At 48.8% G+C, this 25,289-nt stretch overlaps 1 protein-coding gene across 1 annotated transcript in view; it reads left to right on the top strand.

Moving 5' to 3' along the window:
- The window catches only part of LOC120921952, an 18,806-nt gene extending 2,433 nt beyond the window's left edge, over positions 1-16,373 (top strand). Inside the window, exons 2-4 of the mRNA XM_040334463.1 lie at positions 10,279-10,488; positions 11,877-12,019; positions 15,703-16,373. Coding sequence (XP_040190397.1) covers positions 10,326-10,488; positions 11,877-12,019; positions 15,703-16,215 — 819 coding nt within the window. The 5' untranslated portion in view covers positions 10,279-10,325 and the 3' untranslated portion in view covers positions 16,216-16,373. The remainder of the gene's footprint in view (positions 1-10,278; positions 10,489-11,876; positions 12,020-15,702) is intronic.
- Positions 16,374-25,289: the final 8,916 nt, after the last annotated feature.

Raw genomic sequence — 25,289 nt, 5'->3', positions numbered from 1 at the left:
GCCCCCGTACAGTCTGAGGTTCCGGGGCCCCCGTACAGGTCTGAGTTTCCGGGCCCCCGTACAGGTCTGAGGTTTCCAGGCCCCCGTACAGGTCTGAGGTTTCCAGGACCCCCGTACAGTGGGTTTCCGGGCCCCCGTACAGGTCTGAGGTTTCCGGGTCCCCCGTACAGGTCTGAGTTTCCGGGCCCCCGTACAGGTCTGAGGTTTCCGGGGCCCCCGTACAGGTCTGAGTTTCCAGGGCCCCCGTACAGTCTGAGGTTTCCGGGGCCCCGTACAGGTCTGAGGTTTCCGGGTCCCCCGTACAGGTCTGAGGTTTCCGGGGCCCCCGTACAGGTCTGAGGTTTCCGGGGCCCCCGTACAGGTCTGTGGTTTCCGGGGCCCCCGTACAGGTCTGTGGTTTCCGGGGCCCCTCATTTGTAGGACATCTCTATAGGGGGACATTAGAAGAATGGGACACATGGGACGATGAATGACCCCGATATCCATGGAGAAGATAAACCCCTTAGAGAGCGTGCGGAGCGGATCCAGCGGGTCACATGACCGCGGTGAAACACCCGCTCCGGCTTATAACATCCATGTGAACGATCCATTATGTAATCCTATAGGGCCCCGCAGAGCATGGGAGACAATACAACCTTCCTGGAGAGGCGGAGAGCGGACTGGGACAGGGCAGGGCTTATACCAAGAGGTGTCAGAAACACTCATAGGAGACAATCCATGAGAGAGGAGAGCAGCAAGGTAAGGGGTCCCGTCTGCATCTCCCCCCTCAATATATATATATGGGGGGTCCATGCATCCTATATATACAGATATATGGGGGTCAGTATAGGGGTGTCCATGCATCCTATATATACAGATATATGGGGGGTCAGTATAGGGGTGTCCATGCATCCTATATATACAGATATATGGGGGGTCAGTATAGGGGTGTCCATGCATCCTATATATACAGATATATGGGGGTCAGTATAGGGGTGTCCATGCATCCTATATATACAGATATATGGGGGGTCAGTATAGGGGTGTCCATGCATCCTATATATACAGATATATGGGGGGTCAGTATAGGGGTGTCCATGCATCCTATATATACAGATATATGGGGGTCAGTATAGGGGTGTCCATGCATCCTATATATACAGATATATGGGGGTCAGTATAGGGGTGTCCATGCATCCTATATATACAGATATATGGGGGTCAGTATAGGGGTGTCCATGCATCCTATATATACAGATATATGGGGGTCAGTATAGGGGTGTCCATGCATCCTATATATACAGATATATGGGGGTCAGTATAGGGGTGTCCATGCATCCTATATATACAGATGTATGGGGGTCAGTATAGGGGTGTCCATGCATCCTATATATACAGATGTATGGGGGTCAGTATAGGGGTGTCCATGCATCCTATATATACAGATATATGGGGGTCAGTATAGGGGTGTCCATGCATCCTATATATACAGATATATGGGGGGTCAGTATAGGGTGTCCATGCATCCTATATATACAGATATATGGGGGGTCAGTATAGGGGTGTCCATGCATCCTATATATACAGAGATATGGGGGTCAGTATAGGGGTGTCCATGCATCCTATATATACAGATATATGGGGGTCAGTATAGGGGTGTCCATGCATCCTATATATACAGATATATGGGGGTCAGTATAGGGGTGTCCATGCATCCTATATATACAGATGTATGGGGGTCAGTATAGGGGTGTCCATGCATCCTATATATACAGATATATGGGGGTCAGTATAGGGGTGTCCATGCATCCTATATATACAGATATATGGGGGTCAGTATAGGGGTGTCCATGCATCCTATATATACAGATATATGGGGGTCAGTATAGGGGTGTCCATGCATCCTATATATACAGATATATGGGGGGTCAGTATAGGGGTGTCCATGCATCCTATATATACAGATATATGGGGGGTCAGTATAGGGGTGTCCATGCATCCTATATATACAGATATATGGGGGGTCAGTATAGGGGTGTCTATGCATCCTATATATACAGATATATGGGGGGTCAGTATAGGGGTGTCCATGCATCCTATATATACAGATATATGGGGGTCTGTATAGGGGTGTCCATGCATCCTATATATACAGATATATGGGGGTCGGTATAGGGGTGTCCATGCATCCTATATATACAGATATATGGGGGGTCAGTATAGGGGTGTCCATGCATCCTATATATACAGATATATGGGGGTCAGTATAGGGGTGTCCATGCATCCTATATATACAGATATATGGGGGTCAGTATAGGGGTGTCCATGCATCCTATATATACAGATATATGGGGGGTCAGTATAGGGGTGTCCATGCATCCTATATATACAGATATATGGGGGGTCAGTATAGGGGTGTCCATGCATCCTATATATACAGATATATGGGGGGTCAGTATAGGGGTGTCCATGCATCCTATATATACAGAGATATGGGGGTCAGTATAGGGGTGTCCATGCATCCTATATATACAGATATATGGGGGGGTCAGTATAGGGGTGTCCATGCATCCTATATATACAGATATATGGGGGTCGGTATAGGGGTGTCCATGCATCCTATATATACAGAGATATGGGGGTCAGTATAGGGGTGTCCATGCATCCTATATATACAGATATATGGGGGTCAGTATAGGGGTGTCCATGCATCCTATATATACAGATATATGGGGGGTCAGTATAGGGGTGTCCATGCATCCTATATATACAGATATATGGGGGTCAGTATAGGGGTGTCCATGCATCCTATATACACAGATATATGGGGGTCAGTATAGGGGTGTCCATGCATCCTATATACACAGATATATGGGGGTCAGTATAGGGGTGTCCATGCATCCTATATATACAGATATATGGGGGTCAGTATAGGGGTGTCCATGCATCCTATATATACAGATATATGGGGGGTCAGTATATGGGGTTTCTATACATCCTATATATACAGATATATGGGGGGTCAGTATAGGGGTGTCCATGCATCCTATATATACAGATATATGGGGGTCAGTATAGGGGTGTCCATGCATCCTATATATACAGATATATGGGGGTCAGTATAGGGGTGTCCATGCATCCTATATACACAGATATATGGGGGTCAGTATAGGGGTGTCCATGCATCCTATATACACAGATATATGGGGGTCAGTATAGGGGTGTCCATGCATCCTATATATACAGATATATGGGGGTCAGTATAGGGGTGTCCATGCATCCTATATATACAGATATATGGGGGTCAGTATAGGGGTGTCCATGCATCCTATATATACAGATATATGGGGGTCAGTATAGGGGTGTCCATGCATCCTATATATACAGATATATGGGGGGTCAGTATAGGGGTGTCCATGCATCCTATATATACAGATATATGGGGGTTGGTATAGGGGTGTCCATGCATCCTATATATACAGATATATGGGGGTCAGTATAGGGGTGTCCATGCATCCTATATATACAGATATATGGGGGGTCAGTATAGGGGTGTCCAGGCATCATATATATACAGATATATGGGGGGTCAGTATAGGGGTGTCCATGCATCCTATATATACAGATATATGGGGGTCAGTATAGGGGTGTCCATGCATTCTATATATACAGATATATGGGGGTCAGTATAGGGGTGTCCATGCATCCTATATATACAGATATATGGGGGGTCAGTATATGGGGTTTCTATACATCCTATATATACAGATATATGGGGGGTCAGTATAGGGGTGTCCATGCATCCTATATATACAGATATATGGGGGGTCAGTATAGGGGTGTCCATGCATCCTATATATACAGATATATGGGGGGGTCAGTATATGGGGTTTCTATACATCCTATATATACAGAGATACAAGATGGATCACTGCCGACTATTGGATGAGCCCATTGGGTAGAAGACTGGAAGCCGAGAGCTCTCAGGGTGTATGGGGGTATGGGGGGTGGTTGGCAGATCTGAAGGAGACCAATATAGAACCATAAATTAGAGAAGAAGTAGGGTGCTACTACCCAATATGTAGGGTGCTACTGCCCAATATGTAGGGTGCTACTGCCCAATATGTAGGGTGCTACTGCCCAATATGTAGGGTGCTACTACCCAATATGTAGGGTGCTACTGCCCAATATGTAGGGTGCTACTGCCCAATATGTAGGGTGCTACTACCCAATATGTAGGGTGCCACTGCCCAATATGTAGGGTGCTACTATCCAATATGATCAGAAGATTGTTTAGAGTATCACGGCTTGTAAACGCTTTTTGTAGCCGGCCAAGAGTCTTCCCATTCTTGTTTGAGGGATCTTTGCCCATTCTTCCTTACACAAGTCTTCCAGTTCTCTGAGATCTCTGGGCTGTCTGTCACGCACGGCTCTTTTAAGGTCTATCCATAGATTTTCAATGATGTTGAGGTCAGGAGATTGTGAAGGCCATGGCAAAACCTTTAGTGTACGCCTCTTGATGTAATCCCTCCCCTGTGGATTTTGAGGCGTGTTTAGGATCATTATCCATTTGTAGAAGCCATCCTCTCTTTATCTTCAGCTTTTTCACAGATGGCATCAAGTTACCATCCAAAATGTTCTGAAATGTTATTGAATCCATTTTTCCTTCTACTCGTGAAATGTTCCCTGTGCCACTGGCTGCAATACAACCCCAAAGCATGATTAATCCACCCCCATGCTTCACAGTTGGACAGAGGTTCTTTTCATTCAATTCTGTGCCCTTTCTTCTCCAAACGTAGCTTTGCTCATTCCGGCCAAAAAGTTCTATTTTAACCCCATCGGTCCACAGAACTTGTTTCCAAAATGCGTCAGGCTTGTCTATATGTTCATTTGCAAAGTTCAAACGCTGATTTTTGTGGTGAGGACGTAGAAGAGGTTTTCTTCTGATGACTCTTCCATGAAGACCATATTTGTCCAAGTATCTCTTTATAGTGGAATAGTGTACCACAACTCCAGTGTGTGCCAGATCTTTCTGGAGGGATCGCGCCGTCACACGTGGGTTTTGCTTTTCTCACAATCCTGCGAGCCGTTCTGTCTGATATTTTTCTTGCTCTTCCAGATCTTGCTTTACCTTCCACTGTTCCTGATGACGGCCATTTCTTCATTACATTCCGAGGAACAGAGGATATTGACATCTGAAAACGCTTTGCTATCTTCTTATAGCTTCTCCAGCTTTGTGAGCGACAACTATTTTCACTTTTCTAGACAACTGCTTAGAAGAAGCCATGGTGCTGATTGTTGGGGGAGGGTCAGATGAGTCTGGGCTTCATCACGATGAGTGATGAACAATCCATGACACTGGCAGCTCTCAGCTCTGCAAAGGGGGCGGGGCATGCTAGAAATTCTGCAGGGTGCCCAAACTTTTGCAGACGCCATTTTTTGGTTTTCTGTAATTTTGAAAGTGTAAATGATGGAAATAAAATGTAACTTTTTCGGACATATTATAAGAATGTCTAATCTGTAATTTGATGCCTTTTGGAGATTTTTCCATCTTTCCTTGGCTTCGTTATGCACATTAATACACATTTTTACCTGGGGTGCCCAAACTTTCCATCCCCACTGTAAAAGTCGGATAAACACAACACAGTGTTCTCCATGTGGAGGGGAGGATCGGCTCTCCACGTGTGTACACTGTATAGGGCGGAGCGCACAGCGAGTACAGTACACCGCGTTACTCACACCTTCCCCGGGGCAATCATAGACTGTACAATGGGAGGGGACTACCGTACCCAGACGAGTCCAACACAGAGACCTTCATCACTCGTACTCAAGAGACCTTCATCACTCGTACACAAGAGACCTTCATCACTCGTACTCAAGAGACCTTCATCACTCGTACTCAAGAGACCTTCATCACTCGTACACAAGAGACCTTCATCACTCGTACACAAGAGACCTTCATCACTCGTACACAAGAGACCTTCATCACTCGTACACAAGAGACCTTCATCACTCGTACACAAGAGACCTTCATCACTCGTACTCAAGAGACCTTCATCACTCGTACTCAAGAGACCTTCATCACTTGTACTCAAGAGACCTTCATCACTCGTACACAAGAGACCTTCATCACTCGTACTCAAGAGACAGAGGGAGAGCGAGCTGAGAAAGCCCTTCCATCGAGGAACTACGAAGACTGGGAAATAGCAGAAGGAAGAGGAGAGCGAAGGAAGAGGAGAGCGAAGGAAGAGGAGAGCGAAGGAAGAGGAGAGCGAAGGAAGAGGAGAGCGAAGAAAGAGGGTGAGTCTCACAACGTTACAGGTGACAGGAGGAGAGAAACGAAGTACAATAGTTTGTAGGGCACGACGTGCTACGGGAGGGAGAGATCTCTGGGTCCTAAAGGACTCTGAGATACACACGGGAGGGTGAATCCTGTGCAGAATGACCAGTGAATCTCTTCTCTGTGATCCAAACCCTACACTATGCGGCCAGACGTCTGTAGATCCCTGACCAATATGCCCCGTACACGCGATCGGTTTTCCCGTCGGGAAGAAAGTCGGGTGGTTTTTCCGACAGAATTCCTCTCAAGCCTGCCTTGCATACACACGGTCACACAACAGTTTGGGCGAACTTTTGACTGCCAAGAACGCCGGTGACGTAAAAGCAGTGGCGGCTGGTGCTCAAATTTTTGGGGGGGGGGGCGCAAACGAAAAAAGCTGCCAGCCTAACCGTAACGGCGCACTAAAACATGCCGTACCGCATTCTACACCAACGCAGCCAGCCAGAGCACAGCGAAGGACGGGCGGTTTTTTATTGTCTGACAGAAGAGAATGACGAATAATAGATAAAAGCCAGATAAACACAACACAGTGTTCTCCATGTGGAGGGGAGGATCGGCTCTCCACGTGTGTACACTGTATAGGGCGGAGCGCACAGCGAGTACAGTACACCGCGTTACTCACACCTTCCCCCGGGCAATCATAGACTGTACAATGGGAGGGGACTACCGTACCCAGACGAGTCCAACACAGAGACCTTCATCACTCGTACACAAGAGACCTTCATCACTCGTACTCAAGAGACCTTCATCACTCGTACTCAAGAGACCTTCATCACTCGTACTCAAGAGACCTTCATCACTCGTACACAAGAGACCTTCATCACTCGTACTCAAGAGACAGAGGGAGAGCGAGCTGAGAAATCCCTTCCATCCAATAACTAAAGACTGAGAAATAGCAGGAGGAAGAGGAGAGCGAAGGAAGAGGAGAGCGAAGAAAGAGGACATCAAAGTAAGGGGACAGCAAAGTAAGGGGACAGAGAAGGAAGAGGAGAGCGAAGGAAGAGGACATCGAAGAAAGGGGACATCGAAGTAAGGGGACAGCGAAGAAAGAGGACAGCGAAGTAAGGGGACAGAGAAGGAAGAGGACATCGAAGAAAGGGGACATCGAAGTAAGGGGACAGCGAAGTAAGGGGACAGCGAAGTAAGAGGACAGCGAAGTAAGGGGACAGAGAAGGAAGAGGACAGCGAAGTAAGGGGACAGCGAAGTAAGGGGACAGCGAAGTAAGGGGACAGCGAAGTAAGGGGACAGCGAAGTAAGGGGACAGAGAAGGAAGAGGACAGCGAAGTAAGAGGACAGCGAAGTAAGGGGACAGCGAAGTAAGGGGACAGCGAAGTAAGGGGACAGCGAAGTAAGAGGACAGCGAAGTAAGAGGACAGCGAAGTAAGGGGACAGCGAAGTAAGAGGACAGCGAAGGAAGAGGACAGCGAAGGAAGAGGACAGCGAAGGAAGAGGACAGCGAAGTAAGAGGACAGCGAAGTAAGAGGAGAGCGAAGGAAGAGGAGAGGGAAGAGGCGAGGGAAGAAAGAGGGGAGGAAGGAAGAGGAGAGCGAAGTAAGAGGAGAGCGAAGTAAGAGGACAGCGAAGTAAGGGGACAGTGAACTAAGGGGACAGGGAAGTAAGAGGACAGCGAAGGAAGAGGGGAGCGAAGGAAGAGGGGAGCGAAGGAAGAGGAGAGCGAAGGAAGAGGACAGCAAAGGAAGAGGACAGCGAAGGAAGAGGAGAGCGAAGGAAGAGGGGAGCGAAGGACAGCAAAGGAAGAGGGTGAGTCTCACAAGGTTACATGTGACAGGAGGAGAGAAACGAAGTACAATAGTTTGTACGGCACGACGTGCTACGGGAGGGAGAGATCTCTGGGTCCTAAAGGACTCTGAGATACACACGGGAGGGTGAATCCTGTGCAGAATGACCAGTGAATCTCTTCTCTATGATCCAAATCCTACACTATGTGGCCAAGCAATGAAAGACGTGAGTCTCCCTGGGGCTTTTCACGATCCTCACATTTTGAGAATCCCTTCTGAGGGGCCTTGGTACTCTGATGACTAGGGATGAGCTTTGAGTTCGAGTCGAACATTGCCTGTTCGCCCGTTCACCGAACAATTTGGGTTGTTCGCGGGAAATTCGAAAAGCCGCGGAACACCCTGTAAAAGTCTATGGGAGAAATCAAAAGTGCTAATTTTAAAGGTTAATATGCAAGTTATTGTCCTAAAAAGTGTTTGGGGACCCGGGTCCTGCCCCAGGGGGAGTGTTTGGGGACCCAGGTCCTGTCCCAGGGGGAGTGTTTGGGGACCCGGGTCCTGTCCCAGGGGGAGTGTTTGGGGACCCGGGTCCTGCCCCAGAGGGAGAGTTTGGGGACCCGGGTCCTGCCCCAGGGGGAGAGTTTGGGGACCCGGGTCCTGCCCCAGGGGAGTGTTTGGGGACCCGGGTCCTGCCCCAGGGGGAGTGTTTGGGGACCCGGGTCCTGCCCCAGAGGGAGAGTTTGGGGACCCGGGTCCTGCCCCAGGGGGAGAGTTTGGGGACCCGGGTCCTGCCCCAGGGGGAGAGTTTGGGGACCCGGGTCCTGCCCCAGGGGGAGTGTTTGGGGACCCGGGTCCTGCCCCAGGGGGAGAGTTTGGGGACCCGGGTCCTGCCCCAGGGGGAGAGTTTGGGGACCCGGGTCCTACCCCAGGGGACATGTACCAATGCAAAAAAAAGTTTCGGGAGTAGTGATTTTAATAATGCTTAAAGTGAAACAATAAAAGTTAAATATTCCTTTAAATTTCGTACCTGGGGGGTGTCTATAGTATGCCTGTAAATTAGCGCATGTTTCCCGTGTTTAGAACTGTCCCTGCACAAAATGACATTCTGAAGGGAAAAAAGTCATTTAAAACTACTCGCGGCTATAATGAGAAAAGGCATTGAAAATCATTGATAAAAAAAAAAAAAATGTGTGGGGGTCCCCCCAAATTCAATTACCAGGCCCTTCAGGTCTGGTATGGATATTAAGGGGAACTCCACACCAAATTTAAAAAAAAAAAAATGGCGTGGAGTTCCCCCAAAAATCCATACCAGACCGCTTATTCAAGCACGCAACCTGGTCAGCCGCAGGAAAAGAGGGGGGGACTAGAGAGCGCCCCCCCTTCTGAACCATACCAGGCCACATGCCCTTAACATGGGGAGGATGCGTTGGGGGTCTGTGACCCCTCAAAGCACCATGTCCCCATGTTGATGGGGAAAAGGGCCTCATCCCCACAACCCTTGCCTGGTGGTTGTGGGGGTCTGCGGGCGGGGGGCTTCTCGGAATCTGGAAGACACCTTTGACAAAGGGGACCCCCAGATCCCGGCCCCCCTATGTGAATTGGTAATGGGGTACATTGTACCTCTACCATTTCACAAAGAAAGTGTAAATAATTGGTCTCCGCTCCAAAGCTGTCGGTATCCTGCGCCGGGTGATCTCCTCTTCATCCAGGTCCAGGATCCAACGATTAGTTGTCTGCAGTGCACCCCGTTTCCACCGGAGACACCCCGGGAATGATGCGGCGGGAGCCAGTAACAGCTTTTATGTAGGTGAGGGCGGGGCCACCCGTCACGTGACCCCGTCCCCCTCCGACGCAAGGGGAAACCCAGGCTTTCCCAGTGACATGTGGGTGACCCCGCCCCCCTCTGATGTAACGCAGGTTTCCCGTTGCATACTTTGTATCATTTTATATGATTTTTAATGTTTTTTTGAATATTTATATGCACTTTTTTCAATAAATATTGTAATATTTTTTCTGCCTCTCATTGTTTTCTATGGTTACTTTCCTAGAACTCCTATTGTTTTCCCACCCACCTTAACCCTCGATCAGTTACCGCCACAATGGCTACTTACCATCTTTCTGCTGTGTAGTGTGTCCTGGTCTACTGGCCTACAAAGGGTCCAACTGCCATTTGGCATGAATATCGTTTTCACAACTGCTGTTTGTTTCTGCCCCACATACAGACTTCCTCAGGACTCGTCACACACAACCTATTACTGGAAGAGTCTGGATGGACGTCTCCGCTTCCACTTGTTCTCTCAAAAAAGCAGCCATGAAATCCCCACCAACCGAGACCGGACCCCCAAATCCCGAAGAAGAAAAACACGAGGACAGCGAGGCGGGGGGGAAGTCTAAAGGGCAAAGCGGAAGCGAAAAGGATTCTGGGTACTCAGGTAGGTGGCCGCTGCTTGACCTAAATCACTCTTCTTCTTCCATCGAAATACTTTCCTCTCCAATCAGAACATCAACAATCCAACCACATTCCCACCAACCCTTCTCCTCCCTATTACCCTCCAACAGTAACATCTACAGTCCCACCAACCCTTCTCCTCCCTATTACCCCCCAACAGTAACATCTACAGCCCCACCAACCCTTCTCCTCCCTATTACCCCCCAACAGTAACATCTACAGCACCACCAACCCTTCTTCTCCCTATTACCCCCCCAACAGTAACATCTACAGTCCCACCCACCCTTCTCCTCCCTATTACCCCCCAACAGAGACATCTACAGCCCCACCAACCCTTCTCCTCCCTATTACCCCCCAACAGTAACATCTACAGCACCACCAACCCTTCTCCTCCCTATTACCCCCCAACAGTAACATCTACAGCCCCACCAACCCTTCTCCTCCCTATTACCCCCCAACAGTAACATCTACAGCCCCACCAACCCTTCTCCTCCCTATTACCCCCCAACAGTAACATCTACAGTCCCACCAACCCTTCTCCTCCCTATTACCCCCCAACAGTAACATCTACAGCCCCACCAACCCTTCTCCTCCCTATTACCCCCCAACAGAGACATCTACAGTCCCACCAACCCTTCTCCTCCCTATTACCCTCCAACAGTAACATCTACAGTCCCACCAAACCTTCTCCTCCCTATTATCCCCCAACAGTAACATCTACAGCCCCACCAACCCTTCTCCTCCCTATTATCCCCCAACAGTAACATCTACAGTCCCACCAACCCTTCTCCTCCCTATTACCCCCCAACAGTAACATCTACAGTCCCACCAACCCTTCTCCTCCCTATTACCCTCCAACAGCAACATCTACAGTCCCACCAACCCTTCTCCTCCCTATTACCCTCCAACAGCAACATCTACAGTACCACCAACCCTTCTCCTCCCTATTACCCCCCAACATTAACAACTACAGTCCCACCAACCCTTCTCCTCCCTATTACCCCCCAACAGTAACATCTACAGCCCCACCAACCCTTCTCCTCCCTATTACCCTCCAACAGCAACATCTACAGTACCACCAACCCTTCTCCTCCCTATTACCCCCCAACATTAACATCTCCAGTCCCACCAACCCTTCTCCTCCCTATTACCCCCCAACAGTAACATCTACAGTCCCACCAACCCTTCTCCTCCCTATTACCACCCAACAGTAACATCTACAGTCCCACCAACCCTTCTCCTCCCTATTACCCCCCAACATTAACAACTACAGTCCCACCATCCCTTCCTTGTCTTCCCCTTCCTTGTCCTTGGTCTCTTCCTCTCTCGGGAATCCATGTCTGATGGATGTTCTTTGTTGTCCCTTTACAGACAGCAGCTCAGAGAGCCTCAGCTCAGAGGAAACAAATGGATCTACAAGCATCAATGGACCAGGATCTGGGCCGCAGGGCACAACCGCCATGCAGACGGCGTTTACTCCTATCTATATACTGCAGAATGTCGTACTGAAACAGGTGAGCCGCCAGGAGAGAAGGGGGGGTTCAGGAACATCCCTAGAAAGTAGACCAAAGGCTTGAGTAGGGAAGCGATTGAACCCCTCAGATCCCCCAGGTGAGGGGCCCCCGGTGTACATCCCCAATCTTCTGGGAGGATTCCTGGGGACACAGAGTAGGTGACCCCATTCTTCTGGGAGGATTCCTAGGGACACAGAGAAGTGACCCCATTTTTCTGGGAGGATTCCTGGGGACACAGAGTAGGCAATCCCCAATTCTTCTAGGGGGCATCCATGGGAGCCTTTATGGTGTAATTTCTCCTGGGTGAGGGAGAGGACCATCCATGGGAGCCTCTATGATGTCATTTCTCCTGGATGAGGGAGAGGATCATCCATGGGAGCCTCTATGATGTCATTTCTCCTGGGTGAGGGAGAGGACCATCCATTGGAGCCTCTGTGATGTCATTTCTCCTGGGTGAGGGAGAGGACCATCCATGGGAGCCTCTATGGTGTCATTTCTCCTGGGTGAGGGAGAGGACCATCCATGGGAGCCTCTATGGTGTCATTTCTCCTGGGTGAGGGAGAGGACCATCCATGGGAACCTCTATGATGTAATTTCTCCTGGGTGAGGGAGAGGACCATTCATCAGGAGCCTCTATGGTGTAATTTCTCCTGGGTGAGGGAGAGGATCATCCATGGGAGCCTCTATGGTGTCATTTCTCCTGGGTGAGGGAGAGGATCATCCATGGGAACCTCTATGATGTAATTTCTCCTGGGTGAGGGAGAGGACCATCCATTAAGGAGCCTCTATGATGTAATTTCTCCTGGGTGAGGGAGAGGATCATCCATGGGAACCTCTATGATGTAATTTCTCCTGGGTGAGGGAGAGGACCATTCATTAGGAGCCTCTATGGTGTAATTTCTCCTGGGTGAGGGAGAGGATCATCCATGGGAGCCTCTATGGTGTCATTTCTCCTGGGTGAGGGAGAGGATCATCCATGGGAACCTCTATGATGTAATTTCTCCTGGGTGAGGGAGAGGATCATCCATGGGAGCCTCTATGGTGTCATTTCTCCTGGGTGAGGGAGAGGATCAACCATGGGAGCCTCTATGGTGTCATTTCTCCTGGGTGAGGGAGAGGATCATCCATGGGAGCCTTTATGGTGTCATTTCTCCTGGGTGAGGGAGAGGATCAACCATGGGAGCCTCTATGGTGTCATTTCTCCTGGGTGAGGGAGAGGATCATCCATGGGAGCCTCCATGGTGTAATTTCTCCTGGGTGAGGGAGAGGACCATCCATGGGAGCCTCTATGGTGTCATTTCTCCTGGGTGAGGGAGAGGATCATCCATGGGAGCCTCTATGGTGTCATTTCTCTTGGGTGAGGGAGAGGACCATCCATGGGAGCCTCCATGGTATAATTTCTCTTTGGTGAGGGAGAGGACCATCCATGGGAGCCTCTATGGTGTCATTTCTCTTGGGTGAGGGAGAGGACCATCCATTAGGAGCCTCTATGGTGTCATTTCTCCTGGGTGAGGGAGAGGACCATCCATGGGAGCCTCTATGATGTAATTTCTCCTGGGTGAGGGAGAGGATCATCCATGGGAGCCTCTATGATGTCATTTCTCCTGGGTGAGGGAGAGGACCATCCATTGGAGCCTCTATGATGTCATTTCTCCTGGGTGAGGGAGAGGACCATCCATGGGAGCCTCTATGGTGTCATTTCTCCTGGGTGAGGGAGAGGACCATCCATGGGAGCCTCTATGGTGTCATTTCTCCTGGGTGAGGGAGAGGACCATCCATGGGAACCTCTATGATGTAATTTCTCCTGGGTGAGGGAGAGGACCATTCATTAGGAGCCTCTATGGTGTAATTTCTCCTGGGTGAGGGAGAGGATCATCCATGGGAGCCTCTATGGTGTCATTTCTCCTGGGTGAGGGAGAGGATCATCCATGGGAACCTATATGATGTAATTTCTCCTGGGTGAGGGAGAGGACCATCCATTAAGGAGCCTCTATGATGTAATTTCTCCTGGGTGAGGGAGAGGATCATCCATGGGAACCTCTATGATGTAATTTCTCCTGGGTGAGGGAGAGGACCATTCATTAGGAGCCTCTATGGTGTAATTTCTCCTGGGTGAGGGAGAGGATCATCCATGGGAGCCTCTATGGTGTCATTTCTCCTGGGTGAGGGAGAGGATCATCCATGGGAACCTCTATGATGTAATTTCTCCTGGGTGAGGGAGAGGATCATCCATGGGAGCCTCTATGGTGTCATTTCTCCTGGGTGAGGGAGAGGATCAACCATGGGAGCCTCTATGGTGTCATTTCTCCTGGGTGAGGGAGAGGATCATCCATGGGAGCCTTTATGGTGTCATTTCTCCTGGGTGAGGGAGAGGATCAACCATGGGAGCCTCTATGGTGTAATTTCTCCTGGGTGAGGGAGAGGATCATCCATGGGAGCCTCCATGGTGTAATTTCTCCTGGGTGAGGGAGAGGACCATCCATGGGAGCCTCTATGGTGTCATTTCTCCTGGGTGAGGGAGAGGATCATCCATGGGAGCCTCTATGGTGTCATTTCTCTTGGGTGAGGGAGAGGACCATCCATGGGAGCCTCCATGGTATAATTTCTCTTTGGTGAGGGAGAGCACCATCCATGGGAGCCTCTATGGTGTCATTTCTCTTGGGTGAGGGAGAGGACCATCCATTAGGAGCCTCTATGGTGTCATTTCTCCTGGGTGAGGGAGAGGACCATCCATGGGAGCCTCTATGATGTCATTTCTCCTGGGTGAGGGAGAGGACCATCCATGGGAGCCTCTATGGTGTAATTTCTCCTGGGTGAGGGAGAGGATCATCCATGGGAGCCTCTATGATGTCATTTCTCCTGGGTGAGGGAGAGGACCATCCATGGGAGCCTCTATGGTGTCATTTCTCCTGGGTGAGGGAGAGGACCATCCATTAGGAGCCTCTATGGTGTCATTTCTCCTGGGTGAGGGAGAGGACCATCCATGGGAGCCTCTATGATGTAATTTCTCCTGGGTGAGGGAGAGGACCATCCATGGGACCCTCTGTGGTGTCATTTCTCCTGGGTGAGGGAGAGGACCATCCATGGGAGCCTCTATGGTGTCATTTCTCCTGGGTGAGGGAGAGGACCATCCATGGGAGCCTCTATGATGTAATTTCTCCTGGGTGAGGGAGAGGACCATCCATGGGAGCCTCTATGATGTCATTTCTCCTGGGTGAGGGAGAGGATCATCCATGGGAGCCTCTATGATGTCATTTCTCCTGGGTGAGGGAGAGGACCATCCATGGGAGCCTCTATGGTGTCATTTCTCCTGGGTGAGGGAGAGGATCATCCATGGGAACCTCTATGGCAGTGATGGTGAACCTCGGCACCCCCAGATGTTTTGGAACTACATTTCCCATGATGCTCAGGCACTCTGCAGTGTAGTTGAGAATTATGGGAAAAGTAGTTCCAAAACATCTGGGGTGCCAAGGATCACCAACACTGCTCCATGGTGTAATTTCTCCTCGGAGTGTTCTGGTTGGTCGGTGTATATAGAGGGGGAGGGTTGCACAGTATATATAGTCTGGGGTCGGAGTGTTCTGGTTGGTCGGTGTATATAGGGGAGGTTACATTGTATACAGTGGGTGGAGCTCCAAGTATCGGATTGTGTTCTCATTTGTATGTCCATTTCTTTCTTGCAGTCTCGGCTCGTCATCCTCCAGCCTCATGTACGTCGCCATCGGAAACGCCCCTCCCCTTCATCCTATCTTCCCATTCTTCGATCCTATCCCAGGATAGCTCCACGCCTAGCCCCTCCCCCCTCTCCAGTGCCCCTCAGTACCACATCCCCCGAAAACAGACCAACCCCTACCCTCCTGGAAGTCTCGCTGCGCTCTCTGGCGTTACTGCGACGGAACCTGGAGACGCAGCGCTCCATCCGAGAACTGAGGGCCCACGCTAGACTATATGAAAGGGCCCTCCAAGGGGAAGAGGGGGGATGGGAACATCTACAGAGAGCCATGGAAGAGAGTGGAGGGTACCCCAAAATCGCATCGTCGTCAGAGACTTCACCTGAACCCGCCACATCCCAGGATGTAACCATGACTTCATCAGGGGACGCCGACACACACAATGAGGAAACCATGACATCACCGGAGAAAAGTATGACATCATCAGGGACCGCAACATCTGAATGTACAGAAGGGAATGTATGATATCATCAGAAACAAAGACAATGACCACCTAGGACTGTGTCCTCCATCAGGGGAGGCCGAGCCTCGCCCACTATGTACATAGAAAGTCTCTTTTATCAATCCGTTCCCTGTAGAACCTTTTCCGAATCTTCCATTAAAGTCTATTTTTACAAACTCAACCGCATTCTCCGTTCATGTGGCCTTCCGTTTGCTGCAATTCCACCAGTCAGAGCTCACGATACATGTCAGGGGTGACACCTAGTGGACGGTCGTGGTAATACCGATCTACCATCTAGTGGACGGTCGCGGTAATACCGATCTACCATCTAGTGGAGGGTCGCAGTAATACCGATCTACCATCTAGTGGAGGGTCACAGTAATACCGATCTACCATCTAGTGGAGGGTCACGGTAATACCGATCTACCATCTAGTGGAGGGTCGCAGTAATACCGATCTACCATCTAGTGGAGGGTCACGGTAATACCGATCTACCATCTAGTGGAGGGTCGCGGTAATACCGATCTACCATCTAGTGGAGGGTCGCGGTAATACCGATCTACCATCTAGTGGAGGGTCACGGTAATACCGATCTACCATCTAGTGGAGGGTCGCGGTAATACCGATCTACCATCTAGTGGAGGGTCGCGGTAATACCGATCTACCATCTAGTGGAGGGTCACGGTAATACCGATCTACCATCTAGTGGAGGGTCGCGGTAATACCGATCTACCATCTAGTGGAGGGTCGCGGTAATACCGATCTACCATCTAGTGGAGGGTCACGGTAATACCGATCTACCATCTAGTGGAGGGTCACAGTAATACCGATCTACCATCTAGTGGAGGGTCACGGTAATACCGATCTACCATCCAGTGGAGGGTCACAGTAATACCGATCTACCATCTAGTGGAGGGTCACAGTAATACTGATCTACCATCTAGTGGAGGGTCACAGTAATACCGATCTACCATCTAGTGGAGGGTCGCGGTAATACCGATCTACCATCTAGTGGAGGGTCGCGGTAATACCGATCTACCATCTGTTGTAGGGGTCAGATACCCTTTTCCACTTAAGGGTCGGATTCAATGTATGTGAATGCATGAAGGGCCACATTCACCTACTAATAAATGAAGATAACATTACACAGCCCCGAACCTCTGGGCCCCTTTACATTACACAGAACCCGCACCTCTGGACCCCTTTACATTACACAGCCCCGGCACCTCTGGACCCCTTTACATTACACAGAACCCGCACCTCTGGACCCCTATACATTACACAGCCCAGGCACCTGTGGGCCCCATTACATTACACAGACCCCGCACCTCTGGACCCCTTTACATTACACAGCACCCTGCACCTCTGGACCCCTTTACATTACACAGCACCCTGCACCTCTGGGCCCCTTTACATTACACAGCCCGGCACCTCTGGGCCCCTTTACATTACACAGCACCCTGCACCTCTGGGCCCCTTTACATTACACAACACCCTGCACCTCTGGACCCCTTTACATTACACAGACCCCGCACCTCTGGACCCCTTTACATTACACAGCACCCTGCACCTCTGGACCCCTTTACATTACACAGACCCCGCACCTCTGGACCCCTTTACATTACACAGCACCCTGCACCTCTGGACCCTTTTACATTACACAGCACCCTGCACCTCTGGACCCCTTTACATTACACAGCAGTAATACAGATCATAAAAACAAAAAAAGGAATGCAGCGCTAATAAATGATGAATCAACAATATGAGTGAATAATTGATGATGTTAGCATAAAAAATGAAAAAAAATATATATTATCTCCCCAAAGAGTAAACAAATTGAGAAGTAAAAAAGAGAAAATCACCAAGCTGTAAAAAATCCAGAAATTAGTGAATGATTGCACTTGATTTTCTCATAAATATCCCACAAGTGAAAAATGTGAAAAAACTAAAAAAAGAAAAAAATGACACAGAAAGTCCAAAAAAAGTTCCATAAAGGTTTCCAAGACGGTGAGGATAGAGTGATGAGAGATGAAATTTCCACACTACACCCGTGCCTGTAAGAATGCCTGCTTACCGAAATTAAAGACTGTATCTCACCAGTCTCATAAAGCCTCTGGGAATTGAGGTATCCCACAACCCATCCACCTGAATGATCAGAAGGCTCAGCATAGAATCCAAACGGAACCGTGGATAATGAAAGAGAAAAGGATTCTCATAGCGTATAACGTTTTAAAATCACAATACGTATTTATTAAAGGTTGCACTTACAATTAAGTAGTGTATATTGAGCAGTAACAAGCAATCACAAAAAGAAATCCTCCTCCGTTGCTTCAGTACTGCGATGCTTCCTCGCTACCAGGACTCACACACCGCTGGCGTTCAGAGCCACAATTGCGCCTTTGGAAACGTTACATAGATGACGTGATAGTGATATGGGAGGGTGACGTTACATCTTTAGAGGGATTTTTTTCTAGACTCAACTCTAATGATAGAGGAATCTCTCTACAGCATGACATCAGTATCTCTCATATTAATTTTTTGGATTTAAATATATTTATAAAAAATGGAAAATTAAGTACCAACACTTTTTTTAAAGCGACCGATCGGAATGCCTTTATCCCTACCACGAGTTGTCATCATAATTCCTGGCTTACAGCAATACCTAAGGGTCAGTTTCAGCGCATTAGACGGAACTGTACAGAAATTGTTGACTACCAGGAACAATCTAATGTTTTAAAATCAAGATTTTTAAATAAAGGATATCAAGAGGAGAAGATTAACGAGACGATCACTGTAGTGGAAAAGATGGATCGAAATTCCCTCCTGACAAGGAATAATAGAATAAATGCTATTCCCTCGGACAAATTCAGTTGGTCGTTGACTACGAGATACTCCAACCAGCACTTTTCAATTAAAAAAATCCTGAGGAAGCATTGGGATATACTTAGAAGTGATAGGATCCTGGGGGCACATATCCCTGAGAATCCACTCCTGATTTTTAAAGGGGCACCCTCACTAAGGCAGAACTTAGCACCCAACGTCATTGACCCCCCTAAAAATTTAGTTTTCTTCCAATCTCTGAAGGGCTTCTTTCCATGTCGGAAATGTAGTGTTTGTAAGGTCAATTCCTTCAAGGAAAGAAAATGTACGAATTTTCAATCTACAGTCACTGGGAAAACACATGAGATCGAATCATTTATGACCTGTTCGACAAAGTATGTGGTGTATATGATACAGTGCCCATGTTCGAAGCAATATGTGGGTCGCACTAAACGTGAACTGCATATCCGCCTTGGTGAACATATAGGTAGGATTAAGAGCGGGTTCCCAAAACATAATCTTTCTAAGCATTATGACAAATACCATGGGAGAGATCTGAAGGGGACCAGCTTTTTTGCTATTGATAACATCCGCCCTCATTGGAGAGGTACCAATATGGTTCGTGCCATATCGAGGTTAGAAACTCGCTGGATTTTTTGTTTAAAATCCTTCGTTCCCTTCGGACTAAATGTCGATTGGGATATTAATTGTTTCCTTAATAATTCCTAATATAAATGTTTTTATCTAATAATTTTTTTAACAATTTTTCTAATTAATTTTTTTAAAAAATTATGTGACCCATGATTAATTTAGGGTTAATTTTATATGGTTTTATTATTAATAATTTATTATACTCATGTATGTTGTTGATAAATATTGGCGTGCACTATACTTCTGTATGGTTGCAGTTAACTTGATGCCGTACTGATTGTTGCATACTTTCCGGTGATTGAACACCGGCACACTAGTCACTGTTACACTCTGTTTTGGTACGGCAAAAGCAAATTTGATGCCCCAATGAGTAATATATGCATTCCGGTGATCAAGCACTGGCAAGCATGTCTATATACAGTCCTTTATGGACTTGTTAATATACCGTTGTATTAACTACATAATTTTTTATTTAATCTAAACTGTAATTAAAGCATATATAATTTGTAAACCAGAATGCATATTAACTGTTTACATTGTATTAATTTAAGACATATCATTGATCCTCTCCGTTTAGATTCAGTTGTTGCTACCCGATGCTATCCTACCATTTGAAAAACACACCTCCGCGTTCCTTTTCTTATATGTTATAAGAATTTATACTATAGGAATTTATTTTGACCGATTAGCTATATGCAATGATCGGAATGACCTCTCTTTCCCGCTACCAATTACATTATTTTTCCCTTAGTTGCATACTAGGGCCTTTGCATGTCTTTCCCATCTTAAAGATGGAGTCCTCTGCTATTTATACACTGCACGCGCTGACGTCGCCATCCGGCCAAACCCCCGTAGATGTCCTATTGAGACGAAACGATCGTCGGGTTGCTGTGACGTCATCGCGCTTTCGCTCTGAACGCCAGCGGTGTGTGAGTCCTGGTAGCGAGGAAGCATCGCAGTACTGAAGCAACGGAGGAGGATTTCTTTTTGTGATTGCTTGTTACTGCTCAATATACACTACTTAATTGTAAGTGCAACCTTTAATAAATACGTATTGTGATTTTAAAACGTTATACGCTATGAGAATCCTTTTCTCTTTCATTATCCACGGTTCCGTTTGGATTCTATGCTGAGCCTTCTGATCATTCAGGTGGATGGGTTGTGGGATACCTCAATTCCCAGAGGCTTTATGAGACTGGTGAGATACAGTCTTTAATTTCGGTAAGCAGGCATTCTTACAGGCACGGGTGTAGTGTGGAAATTTCATCTCTCATCACTCTATCCTCACCGTCTTGGAAACCTTTATGGAACTTTTTTTGGACTTTCTGTGTCATTTTTTTCTTTTTTTAGTTTTTTCACATTTTTCACTTGTGGGATATTTATGAGAAAATCAAGTGCAATCATTCACTAATTTCTGGATTTTTTACAGCTTGGTGATTTTCTCTTTTTTACTTCTCAATTTGTTTACTCTTTGGGGAGATAATATATATTTTTTTTCATTTTTTATGCTAACATCATCAATTATTCACTCATATTGTTGATTCATCATTTATTAGCGCTGCATTCCTTTTTTTGTTTTTATGTTTGTAAGATTGTGGTACACAATTTAATGCTAGCTGCTCTTCACTAACACAATTATTAATTTCTTGTTACACCTTTAATCACTCAATTAATTCAGCGCAGCGCCAACCTTAGGGTTTTTTGCTTAGTAATACAGATCAGCCCCCTAGTGGACGGTTGCAGTAATACAGATCCGCCCCCTAGTGGACGGTTGCAGTAATACAGATCAGCCCCCTAGTGGACGGGTTGCAGTAATACAGATCAGCCACCTAGTGGACGGTGGAAGTAATACAGACCCGCCCCCTAGTGGACGGTGGCAGTAATACAGACCCGCCCCCTAGTGGACGGTGGCAGTAATACAGATCCGCCCCCTAGTGGATGGTGGCAGGGTCACAGTAATACCGATCTACCATCTAGTGGAGGGTCACGGTAATACCGATCTACCATCTAGTGGAGGGTCACGGTAATACCGATCTACCATCTAGTGGAGGGTCACGGTAATACCGATCTACCATCCAGTGGAGGGTCACAGTAATACCGATCTACCATCTAGTGGAGGGTCACAGTAATACTGATCTACCATCTAGTGGAGGGTCACAGTAATACCGATCTACCATCTAGTGGAGGGTCGCGGTAATACCGATCTACCATCTAGTGGAGGGTCGCGGTAATACCGATCTACCATCTGTTGTAGGGGTCAGATACCCTTTTCCACTTAAGGGTCGGATTCAATGTATGTGAATGCATGAAGGGCCACATTCACCTACTAATAAATGAAGATAACATTACACAGCCCCCATACCTCTGGGCCCCTTTACATTACACAGAACCCGCACCTCTGGACCCCTTTACATTACACAGCCCCGGCACCTCTGGGCCCCTTTACATTACACAGCCCGGCACCTCTGGGCCCCTTTACATTACACAGCACCCTGCACCTCTGGGCCCCTTTACATTACACAGCCCGGCACCTCTGGGCCCCTTTACATTACACAGCACCCTGCACCTCTGGGCCCCTTTACATTACACAACACCCTGCACCTCTGGACCCCTTTACATTACACAGACCCCGCACCTCTGGACCCCTTTACATTACACAGCACCCTGCACCTCTGGACCCCTTTACATTACACAGACCCCGCACCTCTGGACCCCTTTACATTACACAGCACCCTGCACCTCTGGACCCTTTTACATTACACAGCACCCTGCACCTCTGGACCCCTTTACATTACACAGCAGTAATACAGATCAGCCCCCTAGTGGACGGTTGCAGTAATACAGATCCGCCCCCTAGTGGACGGTTGCAGTAATACAGATCCGCCCCCTAGTGGACGGTTGCAGTAATACAGATCAGCCCCCTAGTGGACGGGTTGCAGTAATACAGATCAGCCCCCTAGTGGACGGTGGCAGTAATACAGATCAGCCACCTAGTGGACGGTGGAAGTAATACAGACCCGCCCCCTAGTGGACGGTGGCAGTAATACAGATCCGCCCCCTAGTGGATGGTGGCAGTAATACAGATCAGCCCCCTGTAATACAGATCAGCCCCCTAGTGGACGGTGGAAGTAATACAGATCCGCCCCCTAGTGGACGGTTGCAGTAATACGGATCAGTCCCCTAGTGGACGGTTGTAGTAATACAGATCCGCCCCCTAGTGGACGGGTTGCAGTAATACAGATCAGCCCCCTAGTGGACGGTGGCAGTAATACAGACCCGCCCCCTAGTGGACGGTGGCAGTAATACAGATCCGCCCCCTAGTGGATGGTGGCAGTAATACAGATCAGCCCCCTGTAATACAGATCAGCCCCCTAGTGGACGGTGGAAGTAATACAGATCCGCCCCCTAGTGGACGGTTGCAGTAATACGGATCAGTCCCCTAGTGGACGGTTGTAGTAATACAGATCAGCCCCCTAGTGGACGGTTGTAGTAATACAGATCAGCCCCCTAGTGGACGGTGGCAGTAATACAGATCAGCCCCCTAGTGGATGGTGGCAGTAATACAGACCCGCCCCCTAGTGGACGGTTGCAGTAATACAGATCAGCCCCCTAGTGGACGGTGGCAGTAATACAGATCAGCCCCCTAGTGGACGGTGGCAGTAATACAGACCCGCCCCCTAGTGGACGGTGGCAGTAATACAGATCAGCCCCCTAGTGGACGGTGGCAGTAATACAGATCAGCCCCCTAGTGGACGGTGGAAGTAATACAGATCCGCCCCCTAGTGGATGGTGGAAGTAATACAGATCAGCCCCCTAGTGGACGGTGGCAGTAATACAGATCAGCCCCCTAGTGGACAGTGGCAGTAATACAGATTCGCCCCCTAGTGGACGGTGGCAGTAATACAGACCCGCCCCCTAGTGGACGGTTGCAGTAATACAGATCCGCCCCCTAGTGGACGGTGGCAGTAATACAGATTCGCCCCCTAGTGGATGGTGGCAGTAATACAGATCAGCCCCCTAGTGGACGGTGGCAGTAATACAGATCAGCCCCCTAGTGGACGGTGGAAGTAATACAGATCAGCCCCCTAGTGGATGGTGGCAGTAATACAGACCCGCCCCCTAGTGGATGGTGGCAGTAATACAGATCAGCCCCCTAGTGGACGGTGGCAGTAATACAGATCAGCCCCCTAGTGGACGGTGGCAGTAATACAGATCAGCCCCCTAGTGGACGGTGGCAGTAATACAGATCAGCCCCCTAGTGGACGGTGGAAGTAATACAGATCAGCCCCCTAGTGGACGGTGGCAGTAATACAGATCAGCCCCCTAGTGGACGGTGGCAGTAATACAGATTCGCCCCCTAGTGGACGGTGGCAGTAATACAGACCCGCCCCCTAGTGGACGGTTGCAGTAATACAGATCCGCCCCCTAGTGGACGGTGGCAGTAATACAGATTCGCCCCCTAGTGGACGGTGGCAGTAATACAGATCAGCCCCCTAGTGGACGGTGGAAGTAATACAGATCCGCCCCCTAGTGGATGGTGGCAGTAATACAGATCAGCCCCCTAGTGGACGGTGGAAGTAATACAGATTAGCCCCCTAGTGGACGGTGGAAGTAATACAGATCAGCCCCCTAGTGGACGGTGGCAGTAATACAGATCCGTCCCCTAGTGGACGGTGGCAGTAATACAGATTAGCCCCCTAGTGGACGGTGGAAGTAATACAGACCCGCCCCCTGGTGGACGGCGGCAGTAATACAGATCAGCCCCCTAGTGGACGGTGGCAGTAATACAGATCAGCCCCCTAGTGGACGGTGGAAGTAATACAGATCAGCCCCCTAGTGGACGGTGGAAGTAATACAGATCAGCCCCCTAGTGGACGGTGGAAGTAATACAGATCAGCCCCCTAGTGGACGGTGGCAGTAATACAGATCCGCCCCCTAGTGGACGGTGGCAGTAATACAGATCAGCCCCCTAGTGGACGGTGGAAGTAATACAGATTAGCCCCCTAGTGGACGGTGGCAGTAATACAGACACGCCCCCTAGTGGATGGTGGCAGTAATATAGATCAGCCCCCTAGTGGACGGTGGAAGTAATACAGATCGGCCCCCTTGTGGACAGTGGAAGTAATACAGATACGCCCCCTAGTGGACGGTGGAAGTAATACAGATCAGCCCCCTAGTGGACGGTGGAAGTAATACAGATCGGCCCCCTTGTGGACAGTGGAAGTAATACAGATACGCCCCCTAGTGGACGGTGGAAGTAATACAGATCGGCCCCCTTGTGGACGGTGGCAGTAATACAGATCAGCCCCCTAGTGGACGGTGGAAGGAATACAGATCCGCCCCCTAGTGGACGGGTTGCAGTAATACAGATACGCCCCCTAGTGGACGGTGGAAGTAATACAGATACGCCCCCTAGTGGACGGGCGGCAGTAATACAGATCAGCCCCCTAGTGGACGGGCGGCAGTAATACAGATCAGCCCCCTAGTGGACGGTGGCAGTAATACTGATCGGCCCCCTAGTAGACGGTGGCAGTAATACAGATCCGCCCCCTAGTGGACAGTGGAAGTAATACAGATACGCCCCCTAGTGGACGGTGGAAGTAATACAGATCAGCCATGACACTTC

The sequence above is a fragment of the Rana temporaria genome (assembly GCF_905171775.1).
Source record: "Rana temporaria chromosome 9 unlocalized genomic scaffold, aRanTem1.1 chr9y, whole genome shotgun sequence".
NCBI classification, from domain to species: domain Eukaryota; kingdom Metazoa; phylum Chordata; class Amphibia; order Anura; family Ranidae; genus Rana; species Rana temporaria.
Note: the sequence above shows the minus strand (reverse complement) of the source record. Positions and strands in the feature narration are given on the sequence as shown.